The sequence below is a fragment of the Maylandia zebra genome, linkage group LG7 (assembly GCF_041146795.1).
Source record: "Maylandia zebra isolate NMK-2024a linkage group LG7, Mzebra_GT3a, whole genome shotgun sequence".
NCBI classification, from domain to species: Eukaryota; Metazoa; Chordata; class Actinopteri; order Cichliformes; family Cichlidae; genus Maylandia; species Maylandia zebra.
Window position 1 is genome coordinate 69,347,617 of NC_135173.1, and position 17,690 is coordinate 69,365,306.

Here is a 17,690-nt window from a genome sequence, read left to right on the forward strand (position 1 = left end):
AACCTTTGGGATTTACTTACCTGGATGATTGAGCATGCATCAAGACACTGATCCAAAAGTGATTTCAAAGACAAAATCAACTGTCTGTGGGTTCATGCAGGTCGCTATCAGTGCCATATGTTTAGCTCAGTGGTTTCAGTGTGGAGTTAAGCCAGGAAGATAAAACATGTCCAAGTGAGTTCAGGGTTTGAATGTGACATGAATTCATGATGTATATTGTCAAATATGTATTGACAATGTCTGTTTACCAGAGCTGCACAGCTCAGCAGGATGATGAAGACGATGGAGCCCTCAAAGTATTTGTGTTGCACGATGCAGAGGCAGGCTCTCCTGAAGTTAGACCAGACCCTGCCGGTACCCTGGGATGTGTCTATTTCCAGGAACGGACAGCAGATGTAACAGCCTGAAACACATCAGAGGCGTTGCTGACTGATTGGCTTCTGTTCTCTTGATGTAACGGAAACAGCTGCAGTGAAGGAACTTTGATATCATCTCTGTATGTCACAGTTTGTTGAACTTTTAAATTGGGTCTACATCATCCATCAAACTGAGGCACTGAAAACTAAATCATGCACAGAAGAACCAAAAGCTGCAGTTCCTCTAGCAGAGGCCCCAGCAGTGAGCCGGTCGCCATAGATTTAACATGTCCCTATGTTAAAACTTTACAGCACAAATAAACATGTTTACAGCCTGAGACCAAATCCATATCCATAATTTCCCTCTTTCATGACAACTGTAAGAGAGTGAGAGAAGGTTTGTATTGAGCCTTAAAGTTGGCATTATTAGGGGCGGGGCCTCTTTGACTAACAGGTGGATGGTGACACAGGCGGGAGTAGCTGCTAGCTGTCTGCCAATTGCAGTCCCTGAACTGGACCTCTGGACCGTGTTTGTGCTGTTGGAGCCTTTTGGATCATTTTTATTACAATCATCTGACCAATAATATGGCTGCTGTGAGGTTGACTGGACCAACAGACATTCAAGAAGTCTGAGGTCCAGTTTCAGGGACTGAAACTTGAGGATTTTATTTGAATGTTACTGAACACTAATTAGCAGGTATCCGAGTCTGTGTGATCCAAATATGGTGAAACATGAACACGTTTACCAAAGCTCAGCATTTACGTAATTACTCTCACTGCCACAAGAGGGAGACAAAGGTTTGTCACTGCAGGTTTAAACTATTTTACATATAATAATTTGATATAACAGTGTGTGTGTGTGTGTGTGCTCATACTGTTGCAGCAGCAGTCCTCAGGTTCTGGATGAGTTTCATCTTTACGTTTCTGCATGACGTCACACTGCAGACACAGAAGTTCACAAACATAAATAAACTTTAATGTCCTAGTTACTTTAAAATACTGTCACCGGACTAAGTGTTCACACTCTGAAAGCTCACGCGGGTCTGTCTCGGGTCTTTACTGTGTCTGTGAATTCAGGATGGCTGATTTCAGTCCTGTAAAAGTCTGATGATCACCTTCTTTAAGCTGTTGCAGTGATTTTAACATCAGCAGCTGCTGATGAATTTCAAACAAAAACCTGAACTTTACACGGTCCAGTCGTCTGCCTTAAACCTGTGTGCTGTGGATGTGTGTGTGAAAGCATCTCATCGCTGTGTTTCACTCAATTCATCATAAAGACAACTGCAGTTATGCTGAAGCTCTGATGATGCTGCGGTCACATCGAGGGTGGAGAGATGTTCTTCATGCACAGGGATCACAGTGAGGAAAATAGCACTGTGTAATAATAAATGCACAAACATGTTTATCTGCTGTTCATACTCGAGGCCGAAGCTGCGTCACACATCAGTATTTACTTTTAACATGAAATTCTGCTCTAGGATCAAAAACAGTAGAATCTGCTTTACATGCTGCGTCTCCTTTTCTTGTGCATTTTCAGGCGTCCTAAACTCGATCTCAGCCACAGCGACGGGGGCCTCCCAGGCGGCCATGTTCGTGTGGTTATCATAGAGGGTCAGCTGATCTGAGCTCACAGAGCTTAAGGCCAGATATTCCTCCTTGTTGTCTTTTTCAGTGTCACCTGCAAATGAGGAAAACATGAAAATATTTTCAAATTAAAAGCTCTAAATCTAAAACTTAAAAAAGACACAGAAATCCAAATACGATCCACAGAAAAAAAATAAACCACTAACAACAGAGTATGTGTGAGGATGACCTGAAACATGAAGGCAACACTGCCTCAAACCTGCAGTCTCTCTAATGTCCAGCAGGTGGCGACTCCTCTGGTTGTAAAAGAAAGTATATGGGAAAATGTATTGGCTGTCATGGTTCTGGGTCAGTTTGACCCAGTATTTTGAGTTGTTATGTTTTGGTGTGTTTTTGCATTTTGGATTATTTTCTTATTATGATGATAATGATGATTATGACTCTGTGTTTCAGTTATTCTTGTTTAGGGACTAGTTCGTAGGTTTTTGTGTTCTCATGTTTATTGCAGGTTTAGTTCAGTGTCTAGTCTATCTCTCTGTGTCGTGTCTGCGTTTTTGTTTAGTGGTGTCTTGTTTCCTGTTTTACTCTGAAGGTTCATGTTCCTGTCTTATGTCAGTGTTTCTAGCTTTGTTCCCCCTGTCTCATTAGGTCTTGTCCCTCCCAGCTGTGTTCCACTTCTGTCTCTAATTCCTTGATGACTTCCTCAGTGTATTTAAGCCCAGTGTGTCTTTGTGTCAGTGTCAGATCGTCTGTTATCCTCACCTCGTATTTTCGTAGTTTCCCTTATTGTGACACTGTGTTTCATAGCCTGCTGAGTTGCTCTGTGTTTATAGTTTTTTCCATAGTTCCTTCACAGAGTGTCTTAGCCTTTTTAGTTTACACAGTGTTCTCTGTCTTCTTAGTTGTCCCAGTTTCAGTGTTCCCTAGTGTTTTTGTCATGCCTCCAGCCACAATAAAGGCTTGCCTTATTTTGTAAACCTAGTTCTGTCTCCACTGTGTCTGCTCTTGGGTCTACCTCATTCTTCACACCGGCGCACCCCGCCGTGACAGTGCGATCTGACCATGTCGGACCCAGCGGACAGTCCGGACGAGATTGGGGAGGAGCTACAACGGATCAGCCGGCTCATGACGCGCATCTGTGGGTGCAAGGACCCCAGAGTAGTGTCCACTGGTTTGGCGGCCATTGATGCTATCCTTCAGAAGGCGCCACAGCTCCGGCAGTTTCCCCAGCTTTTTGAGGCGTTTGACTCTCAGGCACCCCTGAAGGAGGAGCTTCGCGCTGGCTCAGAGGGTGTTAAACGCCGCCTCCGCACCTACGACTCCGACCCGTAAATGGTTGTCAGAGTAAGGACTCTGAGGCTCACCGCTGCACCGCCATCGACTCACAGTTTGTCTCCGCCACTGTCAAGCTGCACAGCCCAGCGCACCGAGATGGTGGAGGCCACAGATTTCGACGACGATGAGCAACAGCAGGTATCGCTAGCTTTACGGGAGGACGAGCTTCGTTGGAAGCCCTGGCTCATTTCGGAGGAGGAACTCACACCTGTTGCACCGCCTCGGACCAGCCGCTCGCCCTCTCCACCCCGCTTGGACTTTACTTCTCCTGCCTCTTTTCTGGCAAGGATGTGGGCGGACGACGAGGACATCGCCGCCACATCACCCTCTGCTTCGGTGGCTTCAGCATCCATCGTACCCACTTCCAGAAAGAACCGGCGCCGCCGTCGCACCGCTCTACCCCCGGGGGTGAGTGAATGTGTGTCTGTGTCTCATAATCCTTCTATAGAGAAGAGCGAGATGTGCATAGATTCGCCGGGGCCGGAAACTATGACTGAATTGTGTTCTGAGACTGAAAGTACAGTGTTTAGTTGTTTAGAAAGACCTACTACGGAAATCATGGAGTCCGACCTCTGTGAGCGGCAGCAAGCAGCTTGCACCCACGTAGAGGAGGAGCTCTGGGGAAAGCCGTGGCTCACCCCAGATTGTCAGCACATCTTTTGGGGAACACGCCTGGCTCTCGGGGGCCCTCGGAGCTGCCAGGGTCTGCCACCCCTCACTTCCCCAACAGCCAATGCTTCAGCCTCAGTGGTTTCTTCAAAGAAGAGGCGACATCCACGTCGCCACAGCACCACGCAGCAGCTGGAGGTTGGTGGAACTCTCGTTTCCTCTTGGACTCCGTTAATAATAGAGATTAGTGACAATTTTCGCCTCAAAGTCTTCCTAAGTTGCAGGAATGTGACTGTCATGAAGGATTCGCAGACGCTCCAGAGATAAAGACAATTTCTACATGTGCTGGAGGAGCGATAGCGACCCAGTGCTCCTCAACACCACCCATTCTCTTAATAAACGATGAAAGTGTTGATCAAGAACTCATGTTTGGTGTGAAGGGTGGTGATATAACCTCTGGTCATGAGCGGTGTGACTTAAATAATGACACCCTGTCTGTACCCGGTGATCAACTTGACTGTTCCTTAGCTCATTCATCTTGTGACTCTACTACTTGTTGTCATGGTCTACGGTGGGTGGCTGGGGTTTCCATTAGGCTCCTGAACTGACCTGGGATCCGCCCCTGGGCAGGGCCAACTCCAGCTCCTGCACACCTGGAGCCTATTGCAGGCAATCAAGCCAGAGGGATTTAAACCACACATCGATGTTCACTCACTGCCAGTTTGTCTTCAACCCATGTTGGTAACAGGTCTTGTGCTTCAAATTCTCGCTGTGATTTATCTTACTAACAAAGACTCTTTTGTACTACAGTGCTGTACCCACCCTGGCTCACACTCCACCTCCGGACTCGGGATACCTAGTGATCGTTCTGGAAATCCCTCTGTGCCTCACCTGCCTGCCCTCCTGCCATCACACTCCATCTGGAGCCCCGGATCTCAGGTCAGCCTTTCCACGCCACTCAGCCTCCCCTGGATCTTCATCACCCCCCTCTCAAACACTCCAGGTCCCTAAACTGCAAGTAAGAATTGCTGCTCTTATACTGGCCACTTCTGAGCTGCCTTCACTACCTGCCTAACTCCTATATCCTCTTCCCTCAGTGTGACTGTTCCCCACTCAGCTCCGTTCCGCTTCTCAGGCCTCGTTCCCTCGCCCTAGCCACGTTCCCCTGGGCACGCCACACCAAGGCTCCACGTCTCGTCATTTTCTGTCTTTGCCACGTTTCTTTTTTCCCCTTTGCACTTAACCGTAATAAACTGTTAAATCATCTACTGTCTCCGCTCTGGGTTTCTGCACCTGAGTCCTACTCAGTACCGGCCATCCGTCGCCGTGACACTTGTTATGAATTGTGTGAGACCAAATTATTGTGTAAACCAGAGGAAAACAATTCAAAGCGACCTCTGAGTGATGCTCTCACTCCTGTACTCAACAAGCACAATTCACCTGAGTTTTGTGTTCCAGGTCCAGAGAACAGTAATGGCAATGTGGTCTATGTTCTGAACTCTAAAAGGGAATTGTGCCCCCCAGAAGAAGATGGGGGACACATGTCTGAACCATGTAGCTCCAGCTCCCCTCAGGGCACAGTGAATGCTGAGGCTGAGATCTGGGCCTCCGATACTGTCTCTAATGATCATGTTTTACCTTCCGTTTGTGTAAATTTGGAATCATGTTCTTTTGTTTCTTCTAAATCATTTCAAGATGGGGTGTTGGTTGGGAGTACTACTGATGTAGTAAGCTCACAGTCTGCACCACCACTGGCAGCCACAGCTCTATTAGACACTGTGTTAGCTGCACCTCCATTCATAGATGACTCAGAGGCTCTGTCTAAGTCAGCTTCTGGTGGGGGGCTAGCTGGGGAATGCAGTACTGAGACTGCCAAATACCAGGCCGAGCCGCATGATTCCTGTCAGTCAGAGCGTAATGAGGCTTCAATCCCCTCTGACAGCGTCACTTTTGATTTGTTTGTGACTAATGTGGTCACTGCTAAAGCTAATGGCTCTGTCAAACCAATCACAGAAGAGTTTATTCAGACTCTTGGCGTTAACCTAGTGCCAGCCGTCCCATCAGAAATAAGTGTAACTGCTGTATGTGTAAGCACAGACTCTGATCAGGTTACAGGTTCACCACATGACTGCAAAATGAACGTGAATGAGTCTTCTTTGACCAGTTGTGCCGACTTAATGGATGTCCAGGAACCTAGCCATGAACTGATTAATCATGTTTCTATGAACGGTTCAGTTATAAATGCAGCTCATGTGGTCAAACTAGCCCCTTTGGTGACTGAAAGTGGTGGGAAATGAATCGTGTAATGTTACATTAAATTTCCCAGAGAGTCAGCGGCATCTTTCTTTTGCCAGAGTAACGGCTCAGCCCCCTGTTCAGCTCTCTGTTTTGCCAGGGGTCTCCATAACTGCTCATCCTGCATCTGTAGCTGGATGCCTGGGTGTGCCACCTCGGCACCTCGCAGCACCCACGCTGCTTCATGCCTTGTCAGCTGGAGGGCCCGAGGAGCCCGTCCAGCCTCAGGCCACGTCAGCTGGACAGCCCGAGGAGCCCGTCCAGCCTCATGCCTCGTCAGCTGGAGGGCCCGAGGAACCCATCCAGCCTCATGCCACGTCGGCTGGAGGGCCCGAGGAGCCCGTCCAGCCACCACCTGCTCTACCACCTGCGGCTTCGTCGCCTGCAGCACCTATGCCGTCGCCTGGTCCATCTTCTGCTCCCGCTCCGCCTATGCCGTCGCCTGGTCCAGCTCCGGCTTCTGCTTCTGCTCCGCCTGGTCCAGCTTCGGCTTCTGCTCCTGCTCCGCCTGGTCCAGCTCCGGCTTCCTCTTCTGCCTCGCCTGGTCCTGCGGCTGCCACGCCACCTCGGGATCGCCGGCCACTTTCCAGGCCAGCCGCCGGACGTCATTGGTGTCGTGGACGGCCTCCTGATCTCTGTTACCGCAGTCTCTTCCTCACGGCCGGCCTCCGGAACTGTTTTACTTTGGACTCCTGTGCTGCCGCCCGCACGGTCGGCCCCCAGAACCGCTTGCCCGTCGCCACCGTTGCCGCCCGCACGGTCAGCCCCCAGAACTTTTTAGGGCTCGTGTTGGATTTAGTTTGATTTTGTCAGTTTTTCTGGACTCTTGCTCCTTGTTTTTTGTTGGTTTCCATTGGTTGGTGTCGTAAACCACCGCCTCTGTTCAAAGATGGTCGCTCACAGTGGACATAGATGCTTCTTTCACTCCTCTTTTAAACCATCTGTCCTCTCTTTCCAGAATGTGAACATTGGCATCCTCGAAAGAGTGTCCTTTATCCTTTAGATGCAGATGGACTGCTGAGTCTTGTCCTGTGGAGGTGGCTCTTCTGTGTTGTGCCATGCGCTTGTGAAGTTGCTGTTTGGTCTCTCCAATGTAGAGGTCTGGGCATTCCTTGCTGCACTGTACAGCATACACCACATTGTTAAGTCTGTGTTTTGGCGTTTTATCTTTCGGGTGAACCAGTTTTTATCATTTTTGTCATTTGACCTTAGAACTGAAGAAGCTTCTTGGATGAGAGGTGAAAAGTCTTCAAGCAACTTAAAGAATTCCAGATGCTTTTCTTTGCAAGCTCCTTAGACTACGATGACCTGCATGACTGAGAACCTTCACAGACATATTGCCGTACATTTTGGGAGGAACACCCTTCAACTGGTGCGGGAGTATGAAAGGGAATCAAGGAAACTAGCGGATTATAGGAACCATCTCCATTTCAACCTAAGATGCAGACAAAGCAAAGTTGTTCCTAAGAGCTTGCGCCTTGGATCCACTGTCAGGGGATACAGAGCAGACTTGATTCTACAGAGAGCACAAAGTCAGCTTTAAAGTGAAAGGATAAGACAGGTCCATTTCACTTTAGATGCCCTCCAGATCAAGATCAGCCAGACTCTGCAGGAACTGGAAATCCTTCTACCCTCTCCAATCTTAGAAGAGGTTTACAAGTTTGTGGACAAGGCTCAGCGGGCCCAACACTCTAAAGGAAAAGAAAGACAACGCAGGAAATTTCACATCTTGCTTTCAAAATCACACACCCCTCATTCTGAACCTACACAACTCAGAGAAAACACAACTGAAGACAGTCAGGAGAAATGGGTTAAGAACTTTTCAGACCAGAACCTCACTGAACCTGAAAAGAGAGTATTAGCCAAAGGACTCAATTTTGCCCTTTCCCCGCAACAGTTGCCCATAGTGGACCTCATCACAGCCACAGAATCTGCCATACGGATTAATAAATTATCACAGACAGAAGCAGAGCAAATAAGGATGAAAGTCTCAGCCACCATCTCCAGTGCCAAAGTCCCTCCGTCCAACCTCACAATACAAGAAAAGAAGGCCGTCGCTTCCCTGAGCAAAGACCACAACATCACTATATTACCAGCTGATGAGGGAAGATGCACCATGGTCCTAAACACTACAGATTACCACACAAAGATCACTACTTTCCTCAGTGATAACAATACCTATGAAGCCTTAAAGTGAGACCCCACATGCAGCTACAAAAAGAAAGTTATAGCTTGTCTTCAAGACCATGAAAAGGACAAACCTTTGACCGCCTTATATATCACCGCCTTTACCCAGGGGATGCCATACCCTGCATTTACGGACTTCCTCAAATCCACAAGGAAGGTGTCCCACTCAGACCCATAGTCAGTAGCATAAACTCAGCCACTTACAACATGGTAAAACACCTTGCTACCATCCTTGCACCTCTCGTGGGGAACACCCCACACCACATCAAGAACTCCACCGACTTCACCGACAAGGTCCAGAAACTTACCCTGGATCCAGATGAAACCATGGTGTCCTTTGATGTAGTCTCTCTCATCACTTGCATACCCACCATGGAGGCCGTGGAGACTGTCAGAAAACGACTACAAGAAGACAGCTCCTTGGAAGACAGGACCAACTTCACACCCGACCAGATCTGCACCCTGTTAGACCTCTGCCTCACCACAACATACTTCAAATACAACAAAGGCTTCTACAGACAAAAACATGGCTGTGCCATGGGCTCCCCCGTGTCACCTATTGTAGCCAACCTTTACATGGAGGAAGTGGAAAGGAAGGCTCTTGGCTCTTTCAAAGGAAGAGTACCCAGCCACTGGTACAGATATGTGGACGACACCTGGGTCAAAATCAAGACACAAGAAGTGGAATCCTTCACTGCGCACATTAACGCCGTGGATAAGAACATCAAGTTCACCAGGGAAGACACAAAGGACAACTGTTTGCCTTTCCTGGACTGCGCTGTGCACATTGAAGAGAACGGCAACCTCAACATCGAAGTTTACCGGAAGCCCACACACACGGACCAGTACCTCCTCTTTGACTCCCATCACCCTCTGGAACACAAACCTGGAGTAATTAGGACCCTACACCACCGGGCAGAACATGTTCCCTCTAAGCCTGAAGGAAAAAAGAAGGAACACACACATGTAAAGCAAGCACTCAAAACATGCGGTTATGCTAATTGGGCGTTCTTAAAGTCAGCAAAGAGGCACAAAAAAGAAGATCAGAAACATTTCAGACCCAGCAACACACTCAGACAAAAACTGGTTCACCCGAAAGACAAAACTCCAAAACACAGACTTAACAATGTGGTGTATGCTGTACAGTGCAGCGAGGAATGCCCAGACCTCTACATCGCAGAGACCGAACAGCCACTTCACAAGCGCATGGCACAACATAGAAGAGCCACCTCCACAGGACAAGACTGTCCACACACAAATTCTTTTTACATATACAAATCCTGATTTACAAGTACAAAATATTTATGACCACAATTTGAGCCCATAAAAATGAGCCTCGTGTTCACCTCATCTCTCAGCTCACTAATGAATTTATGGTCTCAGTCACTAGTTTGAAGTCTTGTTGACGAGAAGGAAGCACGGGAGGATTTAGGTTGGAACTACAACCCACAAAGCACACAGGTCTGGCCCGGATCTGGCATCAAACTGGCACTTCTGACTGACTGGTGTCATGGCAGGGTGTGTGTCAACCAGATGTGGGCCAGGTCTGGCAATGATGGCACTATTTATGTTCCTATTTCCTATTTTAGTTAGAAGACCCATGTTGCAATGCTATACTGCTATGGTAGCCAACGTTTCAAATGCAGGTTTGACAGGTTTGTGAGTGTACACTTTATCCAAAACCTAGTGAGGGTTTACTCATGTTTACCACTAGGTGGCGGCAGCTCAGGAGATAGAGCAGGTCACCCACTGATCCGAAGGTTAGTGGTTCAACCCTTGGTTCCTCCAGTCTGCATGTCAAGAGTGTGAATGTGTAGGAATGTAGTTAGGAAGCACTCAGTTTAGAGAAAGTGTGTGATTGGGTGAATGTGGCATGTTGTATAGAGCATTTTGAGTAATATGAGTGAGTAAAAAAGTGCTATATAAGAATCAGTCCATTCACTATCTGAACAGAGTTTTGCCATGTTCATTTCACACCATTATGTTGTTATTACATGGCTTGATTAAGGGACACATTAGGCTGACATCTGGGGCCAGAGCTGAAACTGTTCTGGGCCAGCAGTGTGTCTTCAACTGGCCCGTGGCTGCACACAACTTACACATGGCCCATATACCGCAAAGAACGACGTCCCTTTTTGTGGCCCAGATCAGGGGGAATCCACACATGGGCCAGATCAGGACCACAAGTGTGTCTGCAACTGGTCTTGTGCTGGCCCATGTGTGGGCCACCTCTGGCAAACCAGATCTAGGCCACCAAATCTAGGCCATCATTCTTTGGGTAAGTGGGCCATGTGTAAACACATTGTGTGGGCCAGATCTGGGCCATACGGATTTTGCTATGTGTGAATCCACTTTATATCTTATTACCAATGAGTAGTGAGCAGAGTCCCTCACTGTCGCAGTCAGATCTAACCCTCACTCAACACATACAGTTTGTAAACATCCAGTTTCAGGCTTCAAGACAGGGCTTCACTAAGTCTTAGTCTTAAGTGTATATTTATTTTTCTACTCCTTTATATCCATTTATTAGGGGTTTTTTTTGCACTGATGTAACCGGACCCTCGTTGTCTTGTCTTTATATGCTGCACTGGCTGTAGCAGTCAGTGCGCCCCAGGGCAGCTGTGGCTACAATGTAGCTGGCCATCACCAGTGTGTGAATGGGCGGATGACTGAATGCAGTGTAAAGTACTTTTGGTCCATAGGTGGGTGGCTGTAGCTCAGGTGGTAGAGCAGGTCATCTACTGATCGGAAGGTTGGTGGTTCGATTCCCGGCTTCCCCTAGTCTGCATGCCAAATATCCTTGGGCAAGATACTAACCCGAAATTGCTCTCCGACGCATTCATCGGAGTATGAATGTGTGTGAATGTCAGTTGTGCTTGTGCGAATGGGTGTGAATGGGTGAATGCACAAGTTGTGTAAAGTGCTTTGAGTGCTCAGAAGAGTGGAAAAGCACTATATAAGAACCAGTCCATTTACCATTACCATAGGGGACTAAGTAATGCACTATACAAATACAGGCCATTTGCCATTTAGCGGAGATGACAATAAAGTTTGACTTTGACTAATATGTTACCTCGTTGTGGGTGTGCCAGTGTTATATCTACATTCCATGTTAATAATGCAGACCCCCAAAACAGCAATAAAGTAATGGCACAAAACAAGCTCCTTGGATTACTGTGACCTGGATAACTGAGAACCTACAAAGACAAATATACAAACAAAAACCACCTTTGTGATCTTGGTCAACGTAGTTCTTCCCCCACAAAGTCCAGATTCTCTTGGGGATCCAGGTTCTGGTCTGTTTCATGGTACTCTGCAGGATGTTTGTTGTTTTGTCTTCTGAATCCACCAGCTGAACATTGATGAACAATAAATTCAGGAACAGATGTAGGATCTGCAAACAGACCAGGAACTCATTCAAAAACTCCTGATGGACTAAGGTGGACTGGGTCATTCTAGGTTGTTGAGTGTAAAGAGACTCACCAGCAGCTTTCCAACAATCAGGACAATCATGAAGAAGGTCACACACATGCCATCATTCGAGACCTCCATGCAATCCCATAAAGACTCTAAACACAGTCCACACAAGACCCTGAAGACAAGCATGAAGGTGTGGAAAAAGTCTTCCATATGCCAACGAGGAAGCTGGCAGTCAAGAGAAATGCGACAGACGTTAGCTTTGTAGTCTGACTGGAACAGCTGCACGCCCGCCACAGAGAACATGAAGACCGTGATGAAGAGAACCAGAGTCAGGTTCCCCACTGAGGCCCAGACGATCTTCAAAAACATGTGGAGCATCGGCCACCAACGGGCCAGCCGAAACACTCGAAACTGGACAAACAGAAAGATACGTGAGAACAGATGATGATGGTGACGGTAATGGTGATGTTATACTAACCGGAAGAAAACTGTGCAGCAAAGATAGACCCTCAACGTCAGCCAGTCCCAGCTGCACCAGAGAAATGATGACGAGGATAAAGTCGAAGATATGCCAGCGCACCTGTAACCACGACAACAAACAATCACAAATGTTTCTTTGAAAATGGCAGATCGCTGAACTGTTGAGAAGAAACTACAAATCTGACCTGGAAGTATCCATGCAGGCCCAGTGCGACAAGTTTGATGATCATCTCAGCTGCAAAGATCACACGGAAGACCTGCACAGTTCAAAGGGGTCAGAGGTCACAGGGTAGAAGCATGTTTTTCATCCAATTCATCCAACCATCGGCAGACAGGCGGACGAAAAACCTCGAACACACCGAGTCCCGTGCAGAAGTAGAAGTTCCAACAAAACAATAATTTTCCTGTGAAATGTCACCCATGTAAAGGTAGATCACTCTGACCAGGCATCACTGTTACTGCAAAAAGACTCACGGTGTAAATAAACCTCAGTAAAGCTCCCTCTGAATCCCAGCTGATCCTTACTTTTCTCGAGACTTGCCAGAGGTTTATACTGTACCCCCGTTACATTTTTACCTCACTGTGCTGCTTTTCCTCTCAGTTATGCAGGTCGTTTACAGGTTTGTACCGTTGGTTTGTTACCATTTGTGATGTAATTGCTCTGAGTGGACATTTTAAACCACTCTTGCTAGGTGGCTGAAGAACCCGCTAAAAGCATTCATCACTAAATTGGTCATGGAGGCACATCGAAGAAGAACATATGGTCCCTCCGACTGATCAAGTCTACACCAAACTAAGGGAGCAGAATGGAAAAGTCCTGATTTTAGCCTGCAGTGAAGAAGCTGCCATTAAATTAACCAAGTAGGAGATAACAGGGTCTGCAGACACTTCTTCAACACTCACCAGCTCAGCGATGACCAGGGTCTCCATGAACTCCACCATCATAGGGTAATGTTCCATGGCTGTGAAGATGGTGCTAACAATGATGCAGATGATGATGACCAGGTCAAAGAAAGGGTTCGTGATAAAAGTGTGAAACTGCTGTTTGAGCCATCGCCAGCAGCCACAACAGTCCCCCTTCAGGAAGGCGTCAGTGCAGGTGCAGCACAAAGGCCGGTGGTGCTCCTCTGCCTCTGCAACACAAAGCTACTCTGTGAGGCCACAAACTGTGTCAGCATTAAGTTGTCTACAGAGCCTCAGCTCTTCGTGTTTGTGTACCTGTGACTGCTCTCAGTAACGGAGCGTGTTGTCCTGTCCCAATGAAAGAAGGTGGAGGTTAAAGAGGTGGAGGTAAATATCTGTTTACCTTCAACGTATTCTTGCTTAGTAGCTCGTATACCAGCTGATTTCTTCTTCTGCAGTGAGTCCTGTTGCTCTGGAGTCTCTGCCCTGCTGGAAGCCTGCTGTCCATAACAAAACACCCAAACTCAGTTATGCTAAATGACGATTTCAGCAGAGCCATCCCACAGTACTCTGAACAGTTTCCAAACAGGGTTATTTTGTGTCAGAAAGGTCATGGCTGACACAATAAGTTGAGAAGAAGCTGGTGAAAGGTTTTTGGAACAGCTGGATTTTAAATGCTGCCGACAGGTCTGCAGGATTGGTCACATGCTAGACACAGAAGGAAGGATATTTAGATGAAGAATAGGACGTGTTTGATATATGAACAGAACTAAAGCCCGATAATAGACCTACTCGTGTTATTCCAGTATATTTTGTACAGGTGTGGAATGTTTTAGCAACACTGGCAACACCTGGGCCTAGTGTGCCAGTGCTCCAAGCTGTCAGAGCTCAGCTGTTGGTGTGGCTCTCCTCCTAGAGACACACACCTTATGGTTATTTTATATTGTTTCTATTGTGTTGTTTACATATTGTTGTGATTTAAATTGCTGTGCTTGAGAGTCGTCATCTACCCGAACCAAATTCCTCGTATGTGTCTGCGCATATACACGGCCAATAAAGGCGATTCTGATCTCCCTTTTGTCGTGGCCATGGAGCCCATCAACCTGCTCAATGAGGCCTGTAGAGTCTGAGGTGGGGCTGTTGGACCTCAGCCACAGTAACTGGGGTTTCTCTGTGGTTTCTCTGAGCATCAGTTCTTGCCGTGAATTTGCTGCAATGCCCAGTGTGGTATTTTTATTTATTTATTTATTTATTTTATTTATTTATTTATTGTCATTGTCAGAGAACAATGAAATTACGTTTGGGGCTTCCGTACAATCCGTAATAAATAATAAATAATAAATAATAATAAAATAATGAAAAAAATAATAAATACCCCTTAAAGCCCAAGTGTAAGTATTTAACCCAGTGTGACTCCAGTACAACAAGACAATCCTTAAACCAGTTCAGTGCTATTAAGAAATTGAATATGGTTATTGTCCATGAGAGGGGGGGGGGGGGGGGGGGGGGGGGGGGTAGAGAATTCAGGAGCCTCACAGCCTGTGGATACAGGCTGTTGGCCAGTCTGGATGTTCTGGCCTGTATAGACCTGTACCTTCTCCCTGAGGGCAGCAGATGGAAAAGGTGGCGCGCAGGGTGATGTTGGTCCCGCAGGATACTGTGCACCCTCCTCAGACAGCGAGTGGGGAAGATATTACTGATCTCTGGCAGACTTGTTCCAATAATTCTGCCAGCTTCTTTCACCACCCGCTGGAGTGCTTGCTGATCGGCCTTGGTGCAGCTGGGGAACCACACTAGAAATCCATACGTCAGAACGCTGCTGATGGCACAGTTATAGAAGTTCAACATCAGAGATCTGGGAATGTGTGCGCTCCGCAGTCTCCTCAGGTGGTAGAAGCGCTGTTGGGCCTTCCGTACAACTAAAGTGATATGGTTGCCCCAGGACAGGTCCTCGGTCACAGTTACCCCCAAGAATTTAAAACTGCTCACCTTCTCCACCGCCTCACTGCCAATGAAGAGAGGCAGATGGTTGTTATGACCCTTCCTCCGGAAATCTACAATGATCTCCTTGGTCTTTTTGGTGTTTAAGACCAAGTTATTGTCGTGGCACCATGACTCTAGTTGTTGTACCTCTGTCCTATAGTTTGTCTCATCGTTGTTGGATATAAGTCCGAGCACCGTAGTGTCATCGGCAAACTTAACAATGAGATTGGACGCGCAGGAGGGAGTACAGTCATGGGTGAAGAGAGTGTATAACAGAGGGCTCAGGACACACCCCTGAGGGGCACCGGTATTGACCACAAGGGTGGAAGAGGTGTTCTTACCCACTCTGACACTCTGTCTACGGTTAGTGAGGAAGTCCACAATCCAGTTGCACAGAGAGGAGTTAAGTCCCAGTTGGTGGAGTTTGGGACGGAGTTTGTATCATAATGAATCATTTGTTTATATATGCATAACAGTTATTATCAGTACAGGCGTCTTAAGTTCATGTTTATTTCTCTGGAGAAGCGCACAGAGTAGGTTGATTGTTGAGATAGGGCATTGTGTGTTGCTATACTGGCGAGGCCAGGAAAGGTGGTTGTTAGGCTGAAATTGTTAAATGTTGCCATTATTGTACTTAAGTTTGTAAGCCTGGCCTTAAACTGTGTGCTCAGAGACATCCTTCTGTTTCTGTTGCCCTCCCCAGCCTGTTGAATGGTGAGGGGGGCTATAGTGTAACTGTAGGCACATCCTCAGCAGGAAGTCACACAAACATACCCCCACACACACACACTCACTCACGTGCACATGCGGACACACACACACACACAGTGTTTTAACCTTTTGTGACCATAGGGTTTTTTACAATGGGTGTTTGTGTAAACTGTGTGTCACACAAAAAAAGTCTGCAAGCGGGGGCTGGTTCTTTGGAGTAATCTGAGCTCGAGCGCAGAAGGTTTGCTCCGAGATCCTCCCCTTGCTGTAGCATGTGAAAACCGATCGATTGCTGTTCTGTATTTCCTTCTTTACGGGAATCAGTGTGAACCAGCGGGCCTGCTGTAGCGCAGACCCAACAGCGGTATTGAGTCTGTTCCAGAAGTCGAGATAAACGTAAGAATTCAGAAGAAGAGAGGGCTGTAAGTTAGGTAGACGTAAAAAAGTTGCACCTGTAACATGTGACACAAGGTTCAGCAAATAAGAAGCAACTTTATTCCCGTGTGTGGATCATTGATTCCTGCTTTTGTTTTTTTGAAGGTGCAGCACCCAGTCCTGGAGAGAATGTGGTATTGTGTTAGCACACACCTGGATGCTCCACAGCAAACTGACAAAATCTGCTGTTAAAGAGGTGCACACACTTACTGATGACCAACCAATGAACTAAATCTGATTAGACTTGATTAGTATTTGGCTGCTCATTGCCCTCCTAATTCCTGTGGAAGCAATGAGTCCTTACTGACCTCCTCCTCCTCTCTCCTCTTCAGCACCTCCACAATCCGTCCAAACTCCTCTTCTCTTTGTATGGCCTCGGCATCTTGAGTCTCTTCTTGCTCCGCTCGTGTCACAACAACCACTGCCAAAATGAGACTGAGCAGGAAGAAACAACCCGGGAAGAAGACGAACAGAAAGACGATCAGATAGGATTTTCCTGCAGCTCGCAACGTCTGTGGAGGGACAGACAGGTGAGAGAAACAGATGAGACAACCGGAGTACTGGGAGGAGCCTGCATGTGGTCATCGGTGAGTTACTGACCAACTGCATCAGGCTTTCCCAGAAGTCGTGCATCATGAGTCTGAAAAGTGACATCAGAGACCAGAAAAACGAGTCGTAGCTGGTGTATCCGAAGTTTGGGTTTCTTCCTGCTTTCACACAGGTGAAACCATCTGGACAGCACCTGAACACATAAAAAACAGTTTGTTTTTATTGTTGTTGCTGTCAGTGAATGAAAGAGACTCATGTTTACTTACTCGGTGTCTGACCGGTTTCCACACACCAGAGGATCAGGATGTCCAGGAATGTAGTAATAGTTTTCTAGAAGGCAGACAGACATCCAAACCGTACAAACAGATCATGTTTCACCTTTCTAATTTAAGGGCAGGGGTGGCAACGATGACAGGTGCTGAAGTCTGCACTACAAAGCCAGCTGAACATTTCTAAACTTTCTAATACCAGGATCAATTCTCGCAGAGCCCCAGGTCCTGATAACATCCCTGGACGGGCACTGAGGGACTGTGCTGCAGAGCTGTCTTCACGGACATGTTTAATACATCACTGAGCCAGGAAATACTCTCAATGACAGATTCAAGGTCACATTTATGCTGCAATTCTCAGCATCTACATTGTTGCGGGTGATTTTAAAATCTGATAACAACAAATAAAACTGTTTTTGGACTTTTTGTTTTTGGACCTGAAGACTTTTCCTCAGAGGTTCACCTGATCGTGGGGCGATCGTGGCTCAAGAGTTGGGAGTTCGCCTTGTAATCGGAAGGTTGCCGGTTCGAGCCCCGGCTTGGACAGTCTCGGTCGTTGTGTCCTTGGGCAAGA

General features: G+C 47.2%; 1 protein-coding gene and 1 long non-coding RNA gene across 5 annotated transcripts in view; one reads left to right on the forward strand and one right to left on the reverse strand.

Moving 5' to 3' along the window:
• The window catches only part of LOC101470416 (sodium channel protein type 4 subunit alpha B), a 45,739-nt gene that overhangs the window by 22,791 nt on the left and 5,258 nt on the right, over positions 1 to 17,690 (reverse strand). For 2 of the 4 annotated variants that reach the window (XM_024799405.2, XM_024799408.2), the window contains exons 5-16: positions 17,114 to 17,177; positions 16,899 to 17,040; positions 16,607 to 16,810; positions 13,573 to 13,669; positions 13,170 to 13,399; positions 12,452 to 12,523; positions 12,265 to 12,366; positions 11,850 to 12,197; positions 11,595 to 11,760; positions 1,862 to 2,034; positions 1,232 to 1,295; positions 249 to 403 (exon numbers count right to left, since the gene is read on the reverse strand). In XM_024799405.2, coding sequence (XP_024655173.2) covers positions 249 to 403; positions 1,232 to 1,295; positions 1,862 to 2,034; positions 11,595 to 11,760; positions 11,850 to 12,197; positions 12,265 to 12,366; positions 12,452 to 12,523; positions 13,170 to 13,399; positions 13,573 to 13,669; positions 16,607 to 16,810; positions 16,899 to 17,040; positions 17,114 to 17,177 — 1,817 coding nt within the window. Of the gene's footprint in view, positions 1 to 248; positions 404 to 1,231; positions 1,296 to 1,861; positions 2,035 to 11,594; positions 11,761 to 11,849; positions 12,198 to 12,264; positions 12,367 to 12,451; positions 12,524 to 13,169; positions 13,400 to 13,484; positions 13,518 to 13,572; positions 13,670 to 16,606; positions 16,811 to 16,898; positions 17,041 to 17,113; positions 17,178 to 17,690 lie in introns of all 4 variants that reach the window. The other 2 variants (XM_024799406.2, XM_024799407.2) reach the window with 2 other exon arrangements.
• Positions 4,617 to 5,150, forward strand: LOC143419602 (uncharacterized). The gene is made up of 2 exons (XR_013099622.1): positions 4,617 to 4,902; positions 4,982 to 5,150. It is a non-coding gene; the product is annotated as an uncharacterized LOC143419602 (long non-coding RNA).